General features: G+C 44.3%; 1 protein-coding gene across 2 annotated transcripts in view; it reads right to left on the minus strand.

Moving 5' to 3' along the window:
* Positions 1–877: 877 nt before the first annotated feature.
* The window catches only part of spon1a (spondin 1a), a 151,798-nt gene continuing 134,188 nt past the window's right edge, over positions 878–18,487 (minus strand). For both annotated transcript variants that reach the window (XM_088078728.1, XM_042489072.2), the window contains 7 exons: positions 18,272–18,347; positions 17,877–18,059; positions 12,659–12,829; positions 12,342–12,509; positions 11,270–11,434; positions 3,080–3,346; positions 878–1,795 (listed from right to left, as the gene is read on the minus strand). In XM_088078728.1, coding sequence (XP_087934854.1) covers positions 1,632–1,795; positions 3,080–3,346; positions 11,270–11,434; positions 12,342–12,509; positions 12,659–12,829; positions 17,877–18,059; positions 18,272–18,347 — 1,194 coding nt within the window. In that variant the 3' untranslated portion in view covers positions 878–1,631. The remainder of the gene's footprint in view (positions 1,796–3,079; positions 3,347–11,269; positions 11,435–12,341; positions 12,510–12,658; positions 12,830–17,876; positions 18,060–18,271; positions 18,348–18,487) is intronic.

An 18,487-nucleotide genomic window follows, 5' to 3' on the forward strand; every position in this document is an offset into this window, starting at 1 on the left:
TTTTCTCGCTCTACCGCCTTTCACTAGAAGTACTAATACTACTGCATGAATTATAAAGTGCTTCATATTATCCTTATCAGTTTCAGACAGTTTTCAAGCATTATCTGTATACTAAATTCAGTGGTGGAAAATAACAATTTTGCATCCTCAAGGCTAGGCACAAACCCCCTGGGACCTTTTTTAATAAACAAAAAATATTTGTTATATTTGTTTTTCACTATTTTTTACTGCACTTTGTGTTACCAATACTTTATACTTATACTCCAGTATTTTTCAAAGGGAAATAATGGACACTTAACTCCACACTACATTTATTACTTAAATTTAGTCACTCAATAAAATAATTAAAGATTAAGCTATAAAGCAGTATATAAGGTAATTAAAATTAGTGCCACTTTCACCAGCTGCAACCTTCAAGGGATGCATATAATAATATAATTACATTTTTCTGAAATAGACCACTCTGCATGAGTAAGCATATATAAATATATATATATATATAGTTTAGTTTTATACTTTTTTAAAGACAGATTTTAAATGCAGAAGTTTACTTTGTAACAGAGTATTTCTACATTGTGATATTGCTGTTTTTACTAAAGTAAATGCTAAGTACTACTTCCACCACTGACCAAATTACAATAGAAGAATGAATGAAATACCCACCTGTAATTCTGAATGTTGCTACTATATCATTGGAGAGGTATTGGGGGTGGGGGTGGGGGATAAGTCAGCAACTACATCCTCAGGAATGACCCGTTTCCTAATGAGAGGCAAAAGTTTTTAAGTTAGTTATTGCCATCTAGTGGCAGCAAATGTGTAAACCATCAACAGCCTTCACTAGACTTTACCTACCAAAATAAAAGGACTGATCCAGGTGACAAGTTGTCACATTTACTTTTATTGTAAAGGTGATATTATTCCAAAATATTAATATGTTAGAGGAACAGAGATAAAGAAAAGGAGGAGAAGACATCTATAAAACATCTACACAAGACTTTGGTAAGAATCTTGGGACACATTCTTATCAAAAAATTACACAGCAAAAAAACAAAAACAAAATCTTCTAATAATGCTCAAAATCATATAGATCTCAATCGTGGTGAATCTACATGTACAACAATATAGCTGGGTAAAAAGCCAACTGGGCATTTTGTGTCCTAGAAACAACTGAACAATTGAAGGCGTATAAAACACTGGAATGGCTGGGCACCTGTGCTTTAAAGTCTGGAGTATACTGTACTACTTAAGGATACCACAAGATATAACAGTTCTTTATCTTATTATTAAATCAATTTATATTTTATAATCATTTTTTCCAAGATATATTATACCACAACAAGTTTACAGTAATCTTGCAAAAGAATCGTCTGTGTATAAGAGCCAGTTTGAAAGCACTGAAGAATCAGCCGAGTTTGAATCCAGAGTTTTCCAGTGAGATCTTTAAGTTCATCTTCTTTTGATGAAAACTGACCCGAGCTCTGGATTTAACCAAGACAGATTCAAGCATGTGCCATTTCAGCCCTAAACAGAGTGCATTGGATCATAGAGCGACAGTGTGCCATGCCCTGCCCTGTTCCCAGCTCCACTGTACCCTCCCTCCCTTCCACACCACCCCGTTCCCCTCCTCCTCCCTAGCAGGGGTGCACATTACAAGCCCTGATCTCCTTTCTGTCTTTGCAGCTGGACAGCTGCGCAGTCTTAAACCTCTGCTTCACTGTCATGAGCCGTTCTTGAATTCCTCCACCGCACAGCTTGGTACATTCTGTCCAACTCGACCATGGCCTCATTTTACACCCTGAAGATAGAGATCAAGGCAAAGGGAATGTGAGAGACCATCAGAATTATGCTTCTTTCAGATTATTATTCTTTTTAATTATCTGTGTTGCGCTGTAGTTCTTAAAGGTATAGTTCAGATTTTTTGAAGTGAAATTGTATGGAGTAATAATCTATACTCAGTGAATTTTCTTCAGTAGATGTCAGGCTGCACATCCCCAGTTTGAAGAAGCAGACAAGAGTCCGACATGGAAGCTAAGCAATGTACTGCTGAAAGTGGAAGTGAGCAACAAAACGTGTTTTAGCCACTTAAAAAACATCTCACCTAAAAATTCAGTATCAGTTCATTAAGTGCATGCTATACTGAGATTATTTTCAGTGCTTTACATTTCCATCTGACAACCCGTTTGAATAGGAAAGCCACCAATGGCTTCAGTTCCCCATCTATGCTCTTGTCAAAACCACCAAACTCCATCGACGAAAACAGTCGTTTTAGCTTGCTGAACATGAGAGCTGCTGCTCTCAATCAGTGAGTTTGTGTTATTATGTGACTTAACTGAATCTGAACTAACCCTTTAAAACACCAAAGTCACACAATAACATAAACAAAATAACTGTTTGAGGCAGAGGCAGACCAGATGCTCCTGGGTTCAGCGATATAAAATCACAGTTTTTCTGATGAAGTCTGGCTTTGAAGAAAGTAAGAAAATTGCGTCATTTTTCAGTGGAAATTCCCTGCCTGACATCAAGGTCAAGTAGTGAAAATACTCTCAAAATAGCATACACATAATCTGATTTTGATTTAGATGGGACCTTTTTAGTTGGCTAAAATACGTTTTCTTGGTGACTCTGTCCACAGCAGAAGCAGCTCAGCTTCCATGTCACCGGAGGCGTATCAAAAATAAGCTCCTCCCCTTTGGCAGACGGTGCAGAGTCCCCCTAAACAGACACAACTGCTTCAAAAACTTCCTTGTCCTACTGTCCATGAAAGCCCTCAACGCCACCCATGATCAAATGTGTTAGGTCTTTTTTCTTATTTTTCTGTTGAGCGCAGTGTTGTTGGAATATGTGCACATTTTTCATGATGGGCATGTGCAAGTGATGACTGTATGTAATTGTTCTTTTTGTGGTTGTGTTTTACTGTGTTCGGGTGTATGTATTATTGTTTTTACTCTGTTCACAATGCACACGCTGAAGGCAAATTTACCACTAGGAGAATAAAGTCTACCCCATCCTATCTTAAATATCTCACACAACCCCACTTCAGAAAGTCTGTCCCTTTAATGTGATGAGGGTGAATACTGACCCGGATGCTCTGAGGCGACCTCAGCTCTGCCCTGTTTGCTTCTCCTCTTCTCACGCTGTTCCTTGCGTCGTTTCTTCTCGTCACTGTTTGCTTGTCCTCGGTTGCACTTCCTGATCTTACACTTCTTCCTCTGGATGGTTTCAGGACACGGGTCTCCTCCAAACTGTGGCTCCAGCTTCACCATGCGCGTCCGGATGGTATGACCCTTCCCACAGGACTTGTTGCACTCTGACCACTCGGTCCACTCTGACATGACACAGTCTATGGCTGAGGAGAGAGAATCAAAACAAAGTGGTTTAGAGGAAGTTGTGACAGAGTAGAAAACTGACATGAGAACGGTAAAACACGAGGAGGACGATTTCGTTTGATCCAATGTTATGTGTACAGTAAGTCGTGTATTATATATGAGTCCACATCTAGGGAATATAGTGACACCACAGAGAATACTTTTCTGCTTTGCCAGCGGCTGTGATTTGTTTCACATGGCTCTGATTCTGCATCCTCGCCACTGCTCTAAACTGATAAGCACTGACATAAAAAATAAATACATACATTATATATTAACAACTGAAAGTCCAAAAACAACAAAATGGATATATACATAAATTACAATCCTTTTGGGGGGGACACGGTGATAGACTGTGTCTCTCCTGGCAGGTCTATGGTTTTGTTTGGCAACAGATTCCCTTGCTTTAGGTAACATTTATCTGAAGATAGAGGGATAAATATGCCAACCTGTCATGGTGTATACCTGCCTGCCCTCTCCCCCTCCTCTGCTGCCGGTATTTTTCCACTCACCCTCCCTCTGCTCACTCCACCTGCAAACCACGCCCAACTCCCCAGCCTGCTCACCACACAGCTGCAACTGATCACCAATCAACCATGCATATAAGCCACTCCAGCACACTCATTCTCTGCCAGATTGTTCCTCTGCATAATGCATGTCTTTCCAGCGTATCTCTATCAGATCTCCCGTTGCCGACTCTGCCTGTTCCTGACCTGCTCTCCTCGCCTGACTCCCCCCGGACCTACCTGCTCTTTGTCCTCGACCACGTATTCAGTTTCGGCATTCCGGAGATCTGACGGCTCTTCTGGTAAAGACTCCTTCGCTCGGCTAAGACGATCCTCCTGCCTGATCCCTGTCGGTACCGTTACACCTGCGGACGGACTTCCTGGTTACCGAACCCCTGCTTGTCCCAGACCATCCCTCTGCTCGATCCCAGTCGGCGTTCCTGCACGTGGAGACGGCTCGTGGAGCTACGGGGTTTCCTCCCCGCCAGCCACTGTGGGTACAAGCTTCGTTTCTTCGCCTCGTGTGAAACCCAGAGACATTGCTAGGGCTTCCTGCTCGAAGAACGAACTCTTTGTCTGTAAGCTGAGCCATTTCTGTGTTGGTTATCATAAACGTTATTACCAACTAAACGAGCTTGTTGGTGTACTGCATCTGGGTCCTACCACCACCCGTTACAGTACAATCTGGCCAGTCATGGACCCAGCAGACTCCAATGCTCTGCAGTCCCGCCTGTCCCGCGTGGAGGGCATGCTCCAGCAACACGAGGCTCAGCTAACCTCCAACGCGGCGGAGGCTCGTCAGTCTGCATCAGCTCGAACGGGCGCTAACCTTGTTAGCCAACCAGGTTCAGCAGATGGCTACATCGCTAACACAGCACGCCGTTCCTGCTCCTCCTCCTCCTCCTCCTACACCCTCCCCCAGCATGACGTCAGAACCGCGTGTGGGAGCGCCAGAACGCTATGCCGGGGACCCGGAGGGGTGCAATCCATTTCTCACCAACTGTTCGATCCTGTTCGCCCTGCAACCTCACACATTCGCCACGGAGGGGGCTCGGGTCGCCTTCGCCATCAACCACCTCACGGGCAGAGAACACGCCTGTAGAGAAACGGGCGGAGTGGGAGAGAAACACGCCAGCCTGTGCATCGTTTCATGCATTTTCCGAGGAGCTTCAAGGTATTTGGACCTGTCTCCGTGGGCCCGATGCCACAGGGGCTGCTGAATCAACTTGTGCAGGGAGATCGCACGGTGGCGGATTTCGCCATAAATTCAGAACTCAAGCTCGACAGAGCGATTGGAACTCTGCCGCTCAGTGTGACGCATTTCTCAACGGTCTAGCCCCATATATAAAAGACGAACTGGTGTCGTTTGATCTGCCTCATTCCCTGGACGGTCTCATTGAGATAACCACGAGGCTAGATAGACGCATTCAGGCGAGGAGAAAAGAGCGACGCCAGGAGGAGGGGGCTCTTCGTGTTCCGGTTCGTCAGCCAGGTCCTCTGGTGATTCCCGGTCAGACTCCAGTTTCGGCTCCAGGGGGTTCAGAGCCCATGCAGGTGGGTCAGACCCGGCTGTCTTCGGAGGAGCGGGAGAGACGCCGACGGGGACATCTCTGCCTTTACTGTGGTCAGGCCGGCCATTTTGTCTCCAAATGCCCGGTAAAAGGGAGGGCTCAGCAGTCGAGAGGGGCATCCTGCTGAGCCGATCCCAGAACTCTGTCCCCAACCCTCGACCGCTGTTTCACGTCCAGCTTCTGGTAAAAGAGGGGTCCCACACTGCTACCTTCTGACTCTGGGGCCGACGTCAACCTCATCGATAAAGAACTACCGCCCGTCAGCTGGGGATTGAGCAGGTTCCCCTTCCCCGTCCCGTTCCGGCCCATGCTCTAGATGGACATCTTCTGGGAACCGTCATTCACCAGACCGTTCCCCTCTCCATGATCCTGGCAGGTGAACATCAAGAAACCATCCAGTTTCATGTCCTGGATTCCCCCAATGTTCCGCTGATTCTTGGATATCCATGGCTACGACGCCATAACCCACACATAGACTGGGCCACAGGATCGATCCACTCGTGGAGTTCCTCCTGCCAGCAGATATGCCTTCAACGCAGAGTCACGCCCGCACCGTCTGTCAGCTCCAGCTCCTCTCCAGACCTCTCCGGTGTGCCCGCTGATTACCACGACTTTCGGGAGGTGTTCAACAAGTCCAGAGCCACCTCTCTACCTCCTCACAGACCTTATGACTGCGCCATCGATCTCCTGCCTGGGTCTGTTCCTCCCAAAGGCCGTCTCTACTCGCTTTCAGCACCGGAGAGAGAGGCCATGGAGGTTTACATCTCTGAGTCCCTGGCTTCCGGTATCATCCGACCCTCCTCGTCACCTGCGGGAGCCGGGTTTTTCTTCGTGGGAAAGAAAGACGGTTCGCTCAGACCGTGCATCGATTACAGGGTCTGAACGACATCACGCAGTGAAGAATCGCCACCCCTTCCCCTCAGCGCCTCGGCCTTCGAGCTGTTACAGGGATCCACTATCTTCACCAAGCTAGATCTTCGCAACGCCTACCACCTGGTCCGCATTCGACAGGGGGATGAGTGGAAGACGGCGTTCAACACTCCCACTGGACACTATGAATACCTGGTGATGCCATTCGGACTCACTAACGCCCCAGCTGTTTTCCAGGCTCTCATCAACGATGTGCTCAGAGACATGTTAAACAAATTTGTTTTCGTCTATCTTGACGATATTTTGATTTTTTCCCAGTCCGAACAAGAGCACATTCATCATGTTCAGAGAGTCCTTCAGCGCCTTTTGGAAAACTCACTGTTTGTAAAGGCTGAGAAGTGTGAATTTCACACTCCTTCTGTCACCTTCCTGGGCTACATCATCAGTCATAACCACATGGAAATGGACCCCACCAAAGTGTCTGCTGTATCCTCCTGGCCGGTACCTGACTCCCGCAAGCAGCTGCAGCGGTTCCTGGGGTTCGCTAACTTTTACAGACGTTTCATTCGAGGCTACAGCACGATTGCTGCCCCTCTCACTGCCCTCACCTCTTCAAAGACCCAGTTCCGCTGGCCCACGGATGCAGAAAAAGGCTTTCCAGCATCTGAAAAGACCGCTCAGCACAGCTCCCATCCTACTCGTCCCCGACCCTGACCGGCAGTTCGTGGTGGAGGTGGACGCCTCCGATGTGGGAGTGGGGGCTGTGCTCTCTCAACGCTCGGCAGAAGATGGGAAGCTACACCCCTGTGCTTTCTTCTCCAGACGCCTGTCGCCAGCGGAAAGGAATTATGACATTGGGAATCGAGAATTGCTAGCGGTGAAGCTAGCATTGGAGGAGTGGCGACACTGGCTGGAGGGTACCAGAGATCCCTTTCTCGTCTGGACTGACCATAAAAATCTCGAGTACATCCGCTCAGCCAAACGGGTGAATTCCGCGCCAAGCCCGGTGGGCCTCTTCGCTCAGCTTTCAACTTCACGCTCTCCTATCGCCATGGTTCCCGGAATGTCAAGCCCGATGCCTTGTCAAGACAGTTTTTTGTGGGTGAGGAGGACTCCCCTCACTCGGACAATATTCTTCCCTCATCCCGTCTCCTGGCCACCTTTACCTGGGAGATTGAGGAGCGGATCAAAGCCGCACTGGAGAATCAGCCGGGACCCAGCTCATGTCCACAGGACCGCCTGTTCGTCCCTCAGGGGTTCCGGTCGGAGGTGCTGCAGTGGGCCCACAACTCCCGTCTCACCTGTCATCCGAGGGGATAGCTCGAACCAAGGAGGTTCTGGGGCGGTTCTGGTGGTCCACCCTGGATGAGGACACCAGGGACTTTGTGAACGCTTGTCCCGTCTGTAGCCAGAACAAGACCCCTCACAAGCCCTGCCGGCCTTCTGAGACCCCTCCCTGTGCCTCATCGCCCGTGGTCTCATATTTCTCTGGACTTTGTTACCGGTCTGCCACTGTCAGGAGGACACACCACCATCCTGACAGTGGTAGATCGATTCAGTAAAATGGCACATTTTGTGCCCCTGCCGAAACTCCCCTCTGCCAAAGAGACTGCCTGTTTGTTACTGGACCACGTATTGACTCATCGGACTCCCCACTGGCCGTGTGTGGCCGGATCGTGGCCCCCAATCACGCCAGCATTCTGGAGGGGAGTTTTGCCGCCTCCTGGGAGCATCCATCAGTCTGTCCTCTGGCTACCATCCCCAGTCCAACGGCCAAGCTGAGAGGATGAATCAAGAGATGGAGACGGCGCTCCGTTGTATGGCCTCCTCACACCCTGCCTCCTGGTCCTCACAGCTCATGTGGGTTGAGTATGCGCACAACACCTTGGTCAGCTCTGCCACAGGACTCTCCCCTTTCCAGTGTGCTTACGGCTTCCAGCCCCCTCTGTTTCCCGAGCACGAGAAGGACACGGTGTATCCGTCGGGTGGAGGCATTCATCCGGCGCTGCCGTAAACCTGGTCGCAGGCCAGAACTGCTTTGCTGCGGGCCACTGGTCGCTATGCTGCTGCTGCTAACCGCCACCGCTCGGGCTGCCTCCTACCAGGTGGGGCAGAAGGTGTGGCTCTCCACCAGGGATCTCCCCTTGGTGGATTCTGGAAATTGGCCCCCAAATCGTGGGTCCTTTTCCGGTTGACCGTGATCGTCAATCCCTCGGCGGTTCGGCTCGTTGCCTCGCTCGATGCGGATACACCCCATCGCTTTCACGCCTCCCGGATCAAGCCGGTCAGGAAAGCCCTCTTCAGCCTGACTCCCAGCCGCCTCCGCCTCCCGGATCGACCGATGGGGCCCCAGCGTTCACCGTCCGTCGCCTGCTTCGCCACGCTGCGTGGGAGGGGCCTGCAGTACCTGGTGGACTGGGAGGATACGGCCCGGAGGAGAGATCGTGGTGCCGGCTCGGCAGATCCTGGACGCCAGATGGTGGAGGAGTTTCATCGCCAGCACCCTGACCAGCCCTCCCGTGCCGCCCTGGGGCGTGGTTCTGCTCCTCGTCCTCCTCCTGATCCTGGGGCTTCTGGGGACGTCGAGGGGGTTCCTGCTGCTCCTCCGGAGGTCGATTCCTCTTCTGACTGCGGTGGGCTCGAGTCGGACATCTCCGAGGAGTTCTAGCCCTCCTCCTGGCCCCCCCCTCCCTCCCGCCTTCGGTGGCCCCGTTTTGGGGCGTGGTGCCGTCCCTTGAGGGGGGTTCTGTCATGGTGTATACCTGCCTGCCTCTCCCTCCCTCTGCTGCCGGTATTTTTCCACTCACCTCCCTCTGCTCACTCCACCTGCAAACCACGCCCAACTCCCCAGCCTGCTCACCACACAGCTGCAACTGATCACCAATCAACCATGCATATAAGCCACTCCAGCACACTCATTCTCTGCCAGATTGTTCCTCTGCATAATGCATGTCTTTCCAGCGTATCTCTATCAGATCTCCCGTTGCCGACTCTGCCTGTTCCTGACCTGCTCTCCTCGCCTGACTCCCCCCGGACCTACCTGCTCTTTGTCCTCGACCACGTATTCAGTTTCGGCATTCCGGAGATCTGACGGCTCTTCTGGTAAAGACTCCTTCGCTCGGCTAAGACGATCCTCCTGCCTGATCCCTGTCGGTACCGTTACACCTGCGGACGGACTTCCTGGTTACCGAACCCCTGCTTGTCCCAGACCATCCCTCTGCTCGATCCCAGTCGGCGTTCCTGCACGTGGAGACGGCTCGTGGAGCTACGGGGTTTCCTCCCCGCCAGCCACTGTGGGTACAAGCTTCGTTTCTTCGCCTCGTGTGAAACCCAGAGACATTGCTAGGGCTTCCTGCTCGAAGAACGAACTCTTTGTCTGTAAGCTGAGCCATTTCTGTGTTGGTTATCATAAACGTTATTACCAACTAAACGAGCTTGTTGGTGTACTGCATCTGGGTCCTACCACCACCCGTTACACCAACCCATTTCTTTTAAAATAAAGAGTGTATAGCTTTAAAATATGCCTCTGCTGCGGGCATTCTTTTTTTGATAACTACACAGCTCAACACAGAATATATTTTACATAATTTAACATAGAAAACAGAGATGGTGAATGAAAAGTACAACGAATACTGGCTTTTTAAAGCCAATACTATTTTCTCCCACACTGCAATCTCCAATCCCATACCTTTGGGAAAAAAAAACTTAAAACTCCCTAACTATGTTTGCATGCATACAATGTTCAATTATTATTTTGGATATGATAATATTCTAAATTTGATGTGGATGATGCAAACAGCATATTCCGTTCATCTATTCTGATTTAGACCTTTTTCTGAATTAAGCATTTTCCGATAAAGATGTGGAATAGGCCAATATTATTGGAGTTTTAGGAGCATTCTTTGGCCATGTATGCAGCACCCTCAGAATATACATCTCAACTGGGACTTTTACAGCTGTTTTTGACACACATCCTCTTGCCTGTTAACAGTCAGCTTTGTGTATTGTACACAATCTGCCAAGCCAAAAAATCTAGGGCTGTAGGGTAAAGATGCATACACAAGAGAAAAGCCCACACTTTTGGTCGAAAGAAGAAACACACCTACATTTAAACATTGAAAAAGACTGGGGTATCTGCAGGTTTTGGATATGCGCAGATATCGCTACACTGACCTTTTCATGAAGGTGGTTGAAAGAAAGAAAAAGGAAAAGAAAGAGGGAGGCTGTGTTTGTATGGTCAAAAAAGTAAGCCACTAGTGGAAAACTTTTTTAAATTCCTATTTTGATGCAAAGAAGCACAAGCGGCATCAGCTGCATTTTTCTATGATTTGACTTGATATAAAACATGTTAAGGCACGTTAATCATAGTATTCACGGCTGCACGATAATGGGAATATAAGTGGAATATTCATTTTCATTCATTATGTAAATACCTTAGTAGAAATGTTATTTTTTCCAAAATAATGTCAGAAACTGGAATATTTTGTGCATATAAACCTAGTAATTGTTTCTATAGTACGTCAAACACATTGTTACAAATTTCACTGAAGTCTTCAACCCCTGACTAACCTCAAAACCGTTACTTATTTTAATCATATTTTTTGTAACTCCTTCATCAGACCTAGTTTGTTATTTAAAACTTTTAAGCCATGTTTAATGCCATCCGGCAAGTCATTTAATGCACTTCATGAGAGTTCTAATTTAAGCTTAAATGTGAATCCCTTCACACGAACTTATCCGTTCTCATATACGCCTGCAAGCACCAAATAACTGTAAATTTAGAGTAGGTACACAGCACAGGGGTGGTTGACCCTCTTTCTCTTGCTCTGTACAACCCGCATCAGTAGTGTACGTATCTGCATCAAGGCACCAGATTGTATAACAAAGATGAAATTATCATGAATTTCCATAAATTATACATGTACGGTATGTGGGTGGGTAGACATTAAATACTTACGACACTCTGGTAGCATGCACTTCTCCACCTGTTCTAACTCTTCTGTGCACTCTCCCAGCTCCACGGGGGACTTGAGTGTGCGCTGTCGTGTCCTCGAACCCTTCCCACAAGTCACGCTGCAGTCACTCCAGTCAGACCATGGAGTCAGCATGCAGGGGATTGTGTCTATACACAACAGGAGTCATTCAATAACAAACATTCAGTGTTCAGATTTGTATTTAAACATCAAATGCATATTCTGAAATACATTGTGTGAAGTATTTTGACTGAAATATTGCAACAAATCCATTTTTTATTTTTTTTTACAAAGAAAACACTATTGAATAGTAGAGGCAAAACAGCATCTGGCAATTTAATTATGAAGTGACAAATGCTAATTTCCAAAGTTTTGCTGATTTCATTGCTGAGAAGTAAATCTGTAAGAAAATCCTTTTTGATTAAAGTTGAGAGGGCTGCTACAGGAAAATTACGAGACTGTCTCATCATTATAGCTCCTCACCTGGCTCTGCCAGTGCCTTGTGCCCTGGTGCTTAATGAGGCTAAAGTGTAGGAGGTGTCAGGATCATGAACCGTATAAAAGAGGTGGACGCAGACCCGTGACATCAACAATTGGTTTGAGGACTACCGTTTGGTGTTTGGTGGAGCTGTAGAGGAGTGAGGGGTGGATCTGACTGAGAATGTGAGGACACAATGTCGTGGTAGGAAGGAATCGATTACGAGGTAGCCACCCCCTTAAGCATGCCCTGCTAGATTATCTATTTTACTCTAAATGGGGCCATAATTTACAAAATGAAGATCATGCTGTACTAAAGAAGAATTAAAACTAGTGTTTGAGAGCACAAACTCATTAGGAAATGATTTACCAGGACATTACATGTAGGGTCATTTTATCTCATCATATCTTTTAGACTTTACAATCTATCTCATTTTGCAGCCAGTGGAGTCGCCCCCTCCTGGCCATTAGAAAAAATGCAGGTTTAAGGCTTCACTTTTCAGACCCCAGGGCTACATCCATTTCTTTTGTAAAGTCTGTGGTCTGGATAGTTGTGGTCCTGAAAATGCTGCTACTCACGACATTCTGGCATCATGCACTTCTCCACTTCTAGCACCTCTGCCCCACAAATGGAGCCATCTGCAGGAGGCATCTTCACCATGCGCTCTCTCCTCTTCATGCCGAGACCACAAGTGGCACTGCAAACATCCCATTCACCCCACTCTGTAACCAGACAACTGCTGGGAGCTAATGCCAAGAGGGGAAAAAAGTAGAGTTAACCGACAGTGCTATTTGCATTAGATCTAAAGAATGAACTGATTGACCTGAACTGACATTTATCAGGTCGTGTGTCAATAGAAAAGTTTGATGTAGAGAAAGGAAAAGGGAAAACTCACAGCATTCCTCGTTAACTACACAGTTTTCGGTCTCCTCTGTGGGCAGGGTGCAGACCGAGCCATCATCAGGGAACTGCTTCACATAACGCTCACGGGAACGCGTGCCCATCCCGCAGGACAAACTACAGGGAGACCAGGTGATCCACTCTGACATCATACAGGTGGAAGCATCTAAAGTGTGACAAAGAGGAAAGATGTCAGCAAGCTTAAAGTGAGGTCAGTGACTCTGGTAAATGACAATGATTTAAAGGCACAGGAAACTCAAGGCAAGGAAAAAAGGCAAGGTAAATTCATTTATGTGGCACATTTCATACCTACAGGCAACCAAAAGTGCTTCACAGATTAGTCAAGTTAAGGTTCATTCTCAAAATTGTGAATTGTTAGCCATATAGGTGTAAATTATGTATGTTGTCTCGCCACTAGCTATTAGAAATATCACTACAAGAAACTTCAAGAAGCCTTCTGGAAAAGGCGCGAAACGTCTTCACGAAACCTCAACAAATGCCACTTAAAAAGAAACCTTGGATTACCATGACCTGGATGACTGAGAACCTACACAGACGTTACTACAATATTGTTTCTTTGCCTAAATTTTATTATCTTTTTTTTCTGGTTTAAACCAAAGATATTACAAAACATTATATATTATGCTTGGTTTAGACACCTGCTTTGCTGTTTTCACACAGAGGAAAACAGGTCCAAATAGGGAACACTGCTTCACCTTAGTGTAGCAGTGTGATTGACAGTTATTATATAATTAGTGTTGACAGGAGGTGATTTCTGCAAAGTGTTGGACAGTGTAGGACTAGTACAGGTGAAAAATGTTCATCTGGATTTTTTTTTAACGGTATAACGTCCTCAGAGCTTATTCTAAGTGACAAAGAAAAGAATATTTGTGTGGAGCACAGACTTCAGTCAAAAGTGGATGCAAAATTTGAGTTCCTGTTGAGTTGAACTTGGGGAAGCTTTTCTGTAGTGTAATAGTCCTGGTTGTTGCAGGCTCATTGCAGTCTAATATACTTTTTTTTTTTGCTGTGAGAGCCCTCTGGTACCTTTATAGTGTGTTTCATTTTTGTTTGTTTCCATATTTTGCTGTCTATGAGGACTTCAGTGTTTTTATTTTCATGTAATTGAAATGCCAATACTTTACTGGCATCTGAAAAAAAAGAAATTATATATGGAAATGAAGACAAATTGTTCTTGCTGAAAAAAAAACGTAGATACCCTTCTATTATTTAAAGATAATGGTTCAAACACGCAATGACACCTAATTGACACTTGCAACTTGCTTTTCTTTGCTGCAGGTTTCTTATGTAATTATGTGTGATACACGAAAGCATTGCAGTAAGGCAGGCTTAAAAAGTGACAATAAGTTCAAACATTAGGGTAAATGAATTGTAAACAAAGGTTTGATTTTTTGGGGGTCTAAGGTAAGTTAACTTCTACACTATCTCACCAAATTATAGTGCAGGAAATAATTAGGGTGATATTGTGTGTACTGTTGGGTCTGATCTGACTTTTCAGGTGCGCAAATGGAATTTAACTAAAATAGTATGCTATTATTTCTAAACATTAGAAAATGACCACTATTACCTGATAAACGGGGAGCTTTCATTACAGATAGACCTGATTAATGTGGTACAGTTCCTCTCAGGTCTCCACAGAAGTCTTCAAATCCATTGCAGTTTCTAAAAACTCTGCATACTTATACCATCCATTCTTCAGTTCTCACACTGTCTTCCAATTCGTTTTAGGATAGATCCCATTACTTATCTTTATATCTAATATAATATTCACAGACTTGCCCCCTGGGTATAACGCTTATATTCTCCCAAATGAGTCCCTGATGGAGCCATCTGATTTTTTTTTTCTTTTCTGTTCAATGCAACAAACAAGGAGAGACAAAACAGAGACCTACATTGAAGCTGCCTTTGGGAACAGTCTCCCTTTCAATCTAGGGACAGGAAATCAGGCTTTAAAGTGACTGCTGATTCACCATCCAACAACACTGCCAATCCATCTGCCCTTATTATGAATTACTTATGCTAAATTAGAAGTTTATCAGTACTTTTTTTTCTATTTGATAAAAAGGTGAATATGTACAGCATTTTGAGCTGCATTTCTTGTTTAAAAGTTTCTGTATATCTAATAATAATAATGTAAACAAAAGCCTGGATCACAGTAGTGTGTATTTGTTACTGTTTAGTGAATCCAAACAGCTCATTAGTTTATTTTGGACGCTCTCATGCTTCTTTCGCTCTCATAATCATCATATGTTTGAACATTGTTGAAACGACACACTCACAACCACAAGACTGCTGTAAATGCAGGCTCATTAAAATGTCCAGCTTCCACGGCACACAAATCAATACATTTTCTCTCTTGTCAAAACAAATTTGTTGTCGTTTGTTTTCAAACACAGGAGACAAACAGAGAACAGAAGAAAGAAAAAGTCTTAGATGTAGGGCATCATTTAGTATCATTTCTGCCTGTCATTTAAGATCAGTGAACACATGCAAGTCTAATGGATGACAATGGCAACTCTGCTTCACTTTCTGTTTGTATAAAAAGTTCAAAGTGAGACGCTCCACAAGCAGAAACAATGCTGGTGTAATCAGAGGTTGATATTCCTGTTTAGCTGAGGATACATGTTGCAAACTATTCCTCTATGCAGAAAAGCTTGTTTGGCTTTTACATAGAAAAGAATTACACCTACTGAGTGGAGATCAGTGAATAACATTGTTAGATCAGAGTCACCATAAGCAGGTATTAAAAGCTAAAATGAACAAGTAGTGCAAGAAGCTGCTGCTGCTGCTGCATAAAATGACAGATTTTAGAAACAAACAGTGAAATTCCACCTCCCCGGACAGGGTATTTTTATGACTATATTTATTAAATCAGTTACTAACTAAATCTAATGTTGACATAATGAGATTTGGTGAACTTAAAAACTGCTAAATTAATGTATCAAGTAAAAGGTAAGATGCTTCCAGGCTGTATCTAGAAGGTGTTCAAAATTAGAGTTAGTTGGGTTTTTTTTTTTACAAAAACAAAGATTAGAAGTAATGCAAAACAAAGACATGTAACAGTCAAAGGAGTCGGAATAGTTTTGAAAAAAATTGAAAATGTGTAAAACACTTGATAGATTTCAAAATATATAATGATTAACATACATCAAACTGAGTAATAAAGGCTGTTGTGTGTATATAATTATTTATTTATTTATATTTATAGAATGGACTTTTTTTCCATTGTCATTGTAAATCTTCAGAGAATAGCATAAAACAATTAATGCAAAAAGTGGTAGTTGCAATAAGCTAAGGCTTTAGCATAAACCTTTTTCGGTCAGCAAAACTTGCTTTGGTTTGCCAATAGTTCAAAAGTAATGATTTAAAATTGTTATGATTTGTGTGTGTGTGTGTGTGTGTGTGTGTGTGTGTGTGTGTGTATTTGAGTTGTATTGATTAGAAAATGACTGAATTAAAATAAAACCAAACCAAACTAACCTTTGCACAGGTAAGAAAATTGCATCTTTTCAATCTATAATTGGCAACTGTCCCCCAATATGTGATGGTGCCACTGGACACACGTTTAAGTATTAAAGGATCAGTTTACCCAAATGCTGTTTTTTTTGTTTGGTTTTTTTACAGTAATCTACCAGCTGTCTGTACAGAAATGCTTGTTCACATTGATAAGATGAACACTTAATAATGCAATTGAAATATTTAGAAGTACCACCACTCCCCTACCTATCTCTACCCCCATCCCTCTGTCACCAAATTTTCCTGTCAGTTTCTAATGTGAAAAATGAAATGAAACAAAAAATGGACATATACAACATGAAATAAAAGGAATGGAGAATTTGGTCCAGCAGAATTTGAGCTTTGGTATAAAAGTAAAGTGGCAGAAGTTAAATATCAGGACCGTGAAATATAATCTGGTTGTATTGGATCTGTACTCCAGCTCACTGGATTTGAAATGAAAGAGTTTTTGTCAGGATAAAATGCCAACTTTCAGCCTTAATTTCAGGGCACTGACATCCACATCAGATGAACCATGTAGAAATTATAGCCCATTTTATACATAGTCTCTCCAAGATGTTATTTTTGTGCCATTGATAATGTGTGTAGGCAGTCTGCCAGGCTACGCTGAAAAAAAGACACCAGTGTGCATGTGTTATGTGCACCCACAGGCAGGGGCAGGCAGGAGTTATTTTCTCAGCACTCTTAATTTGAACAAATGAGCAGTTTTATGGTGGCACATTTTATTCTATTTCATTTTCTTTTCTTAACTTAGTTTTTTTCCTCTGTAAAGCACTTTGTAACTTTGTTTTAATAAATGACATATAAAGAAATTTTACCATATAATCATAAGTAAGCATCTAAACATTTCTGCATATTCAGTATTAAGGGTGTAAAACATGTCAATACCAAACAATACACTTGTAAATGACAATCTGTCTGCCATTAATCTGACAGTAAAGGACTTCTTTTACTGATACAAGAATCCAATGTACTGATCAACCTTAATGGTTAATCACATTTGGTTTCCTCATTACATCATTTTATCCTCTATGTGAAATGATTATTACAAATCATCCGCACTTGTCGTGAACATGTTGGTCATAGGAAATGTATGGTCAGAGGATTACAAAAGTCATTATGTTTCGTAAATCTTCAGATTAGACCAAATTGTAAAGAATGACACATTGACTGATCTACAGCCTGCTGCCTCTGGAGCTAAAATGACTGTAGTGAAAGAGAGAAAAGAGAGAAGATGGAAAAAAGTAAAAAAATAAAATAAAACTTGAACAACCAGCAGACATAATTTCTTTTTGTCTTAACATCTTACTGAATATGTTTAATAGCGTCATGCAATTTAACTTGAGTTGCCATAAAATTTAAAAGCCTGCCATAAAGCACTCTCCTTCTGCTCTCAATTCATAGCTGCAGCAGAATGGTACCTTGGGTATTACTGATGGCCTGCAACAATGACGCTTTTAAACACGCCCTCACTTTTTAGAGTGTCACAACTTCGTTAAAAGCCACGATTCTAACATTTCAATAAAACCAATCAGAGGGCCATAAAAGCACTTGGGATATGCTGAACATTTAGAAAACTCAAATTCATTCAGGTGTCTTTCGCTTCATCATCTACGTGGACTCATTTTTTCCCTACAGTGAACACAGTGACCTTCAGTATTTAGATGGATACTCACCCTCATCACTGCATCCAGGCCCCATGCAAGGCTCAAAGTCCTGGGTGTGTGGACAGGGCACACTAAGGTCCAACTGGGCCTTCAGCATCCTCTGCCTCATCCGCTTGCCCTTTTCACAAGTGGCTGAGCTGCAGGCGGACCACGGAGACCAGTTGGAGTAGATACACGTCTCAGGGGTATCATCTGCAAGATGGTAAAGGGATTAAAGATGCTTTAATAACCAAACTGTCACCTATGCATCTAATCGTTGTGTGTGTGTGTGTGTGTGTGTGTGTGAGAGGGAGCAACAGAGAGACAGAGAGAGAGAGAGAGAGAGAGAGAGAGAGAGAGAGAGAGAGAGAGAGAGAGAGAGAGAGAGAGAGAGAGAGAGAGAGAAATGGGGGCAGCATCCAGACCTTCCTCTTTTTCCTCCTGGGCAATATCTGCTACAATGTCATCCACATTGTCCGGCACAATGTTGCACTGTTCGCCCTGCAGACACACACAGACACACAGTAATGTTACAACATACTCCAGCTCTCTTGAGCTCTTTATGTGCTCTGTTGCTTCAGTTTTCTGTTTTCTCTCTTTAAATCCGTGTTTGCTTTTTCTAGCTATCAGAAGGAGTGACA

This window comes from Plectropomus leopardus, chromosome 1 (assembly GCF_026936395.1).
Source record: "Plectropomus leopardus strain MGB_pleo_1.0 chromosome 1, ASM2693639v1, whole genome shotgun sequence".
In the NCBI taxonomy this organism is placed as follows: domain Eukaryota; kingdom Metazoa; phylum Chordata; class Actinopteri; order Perciformes; family Serranidae; genus Plectropomus; species Plectropomus leopardus.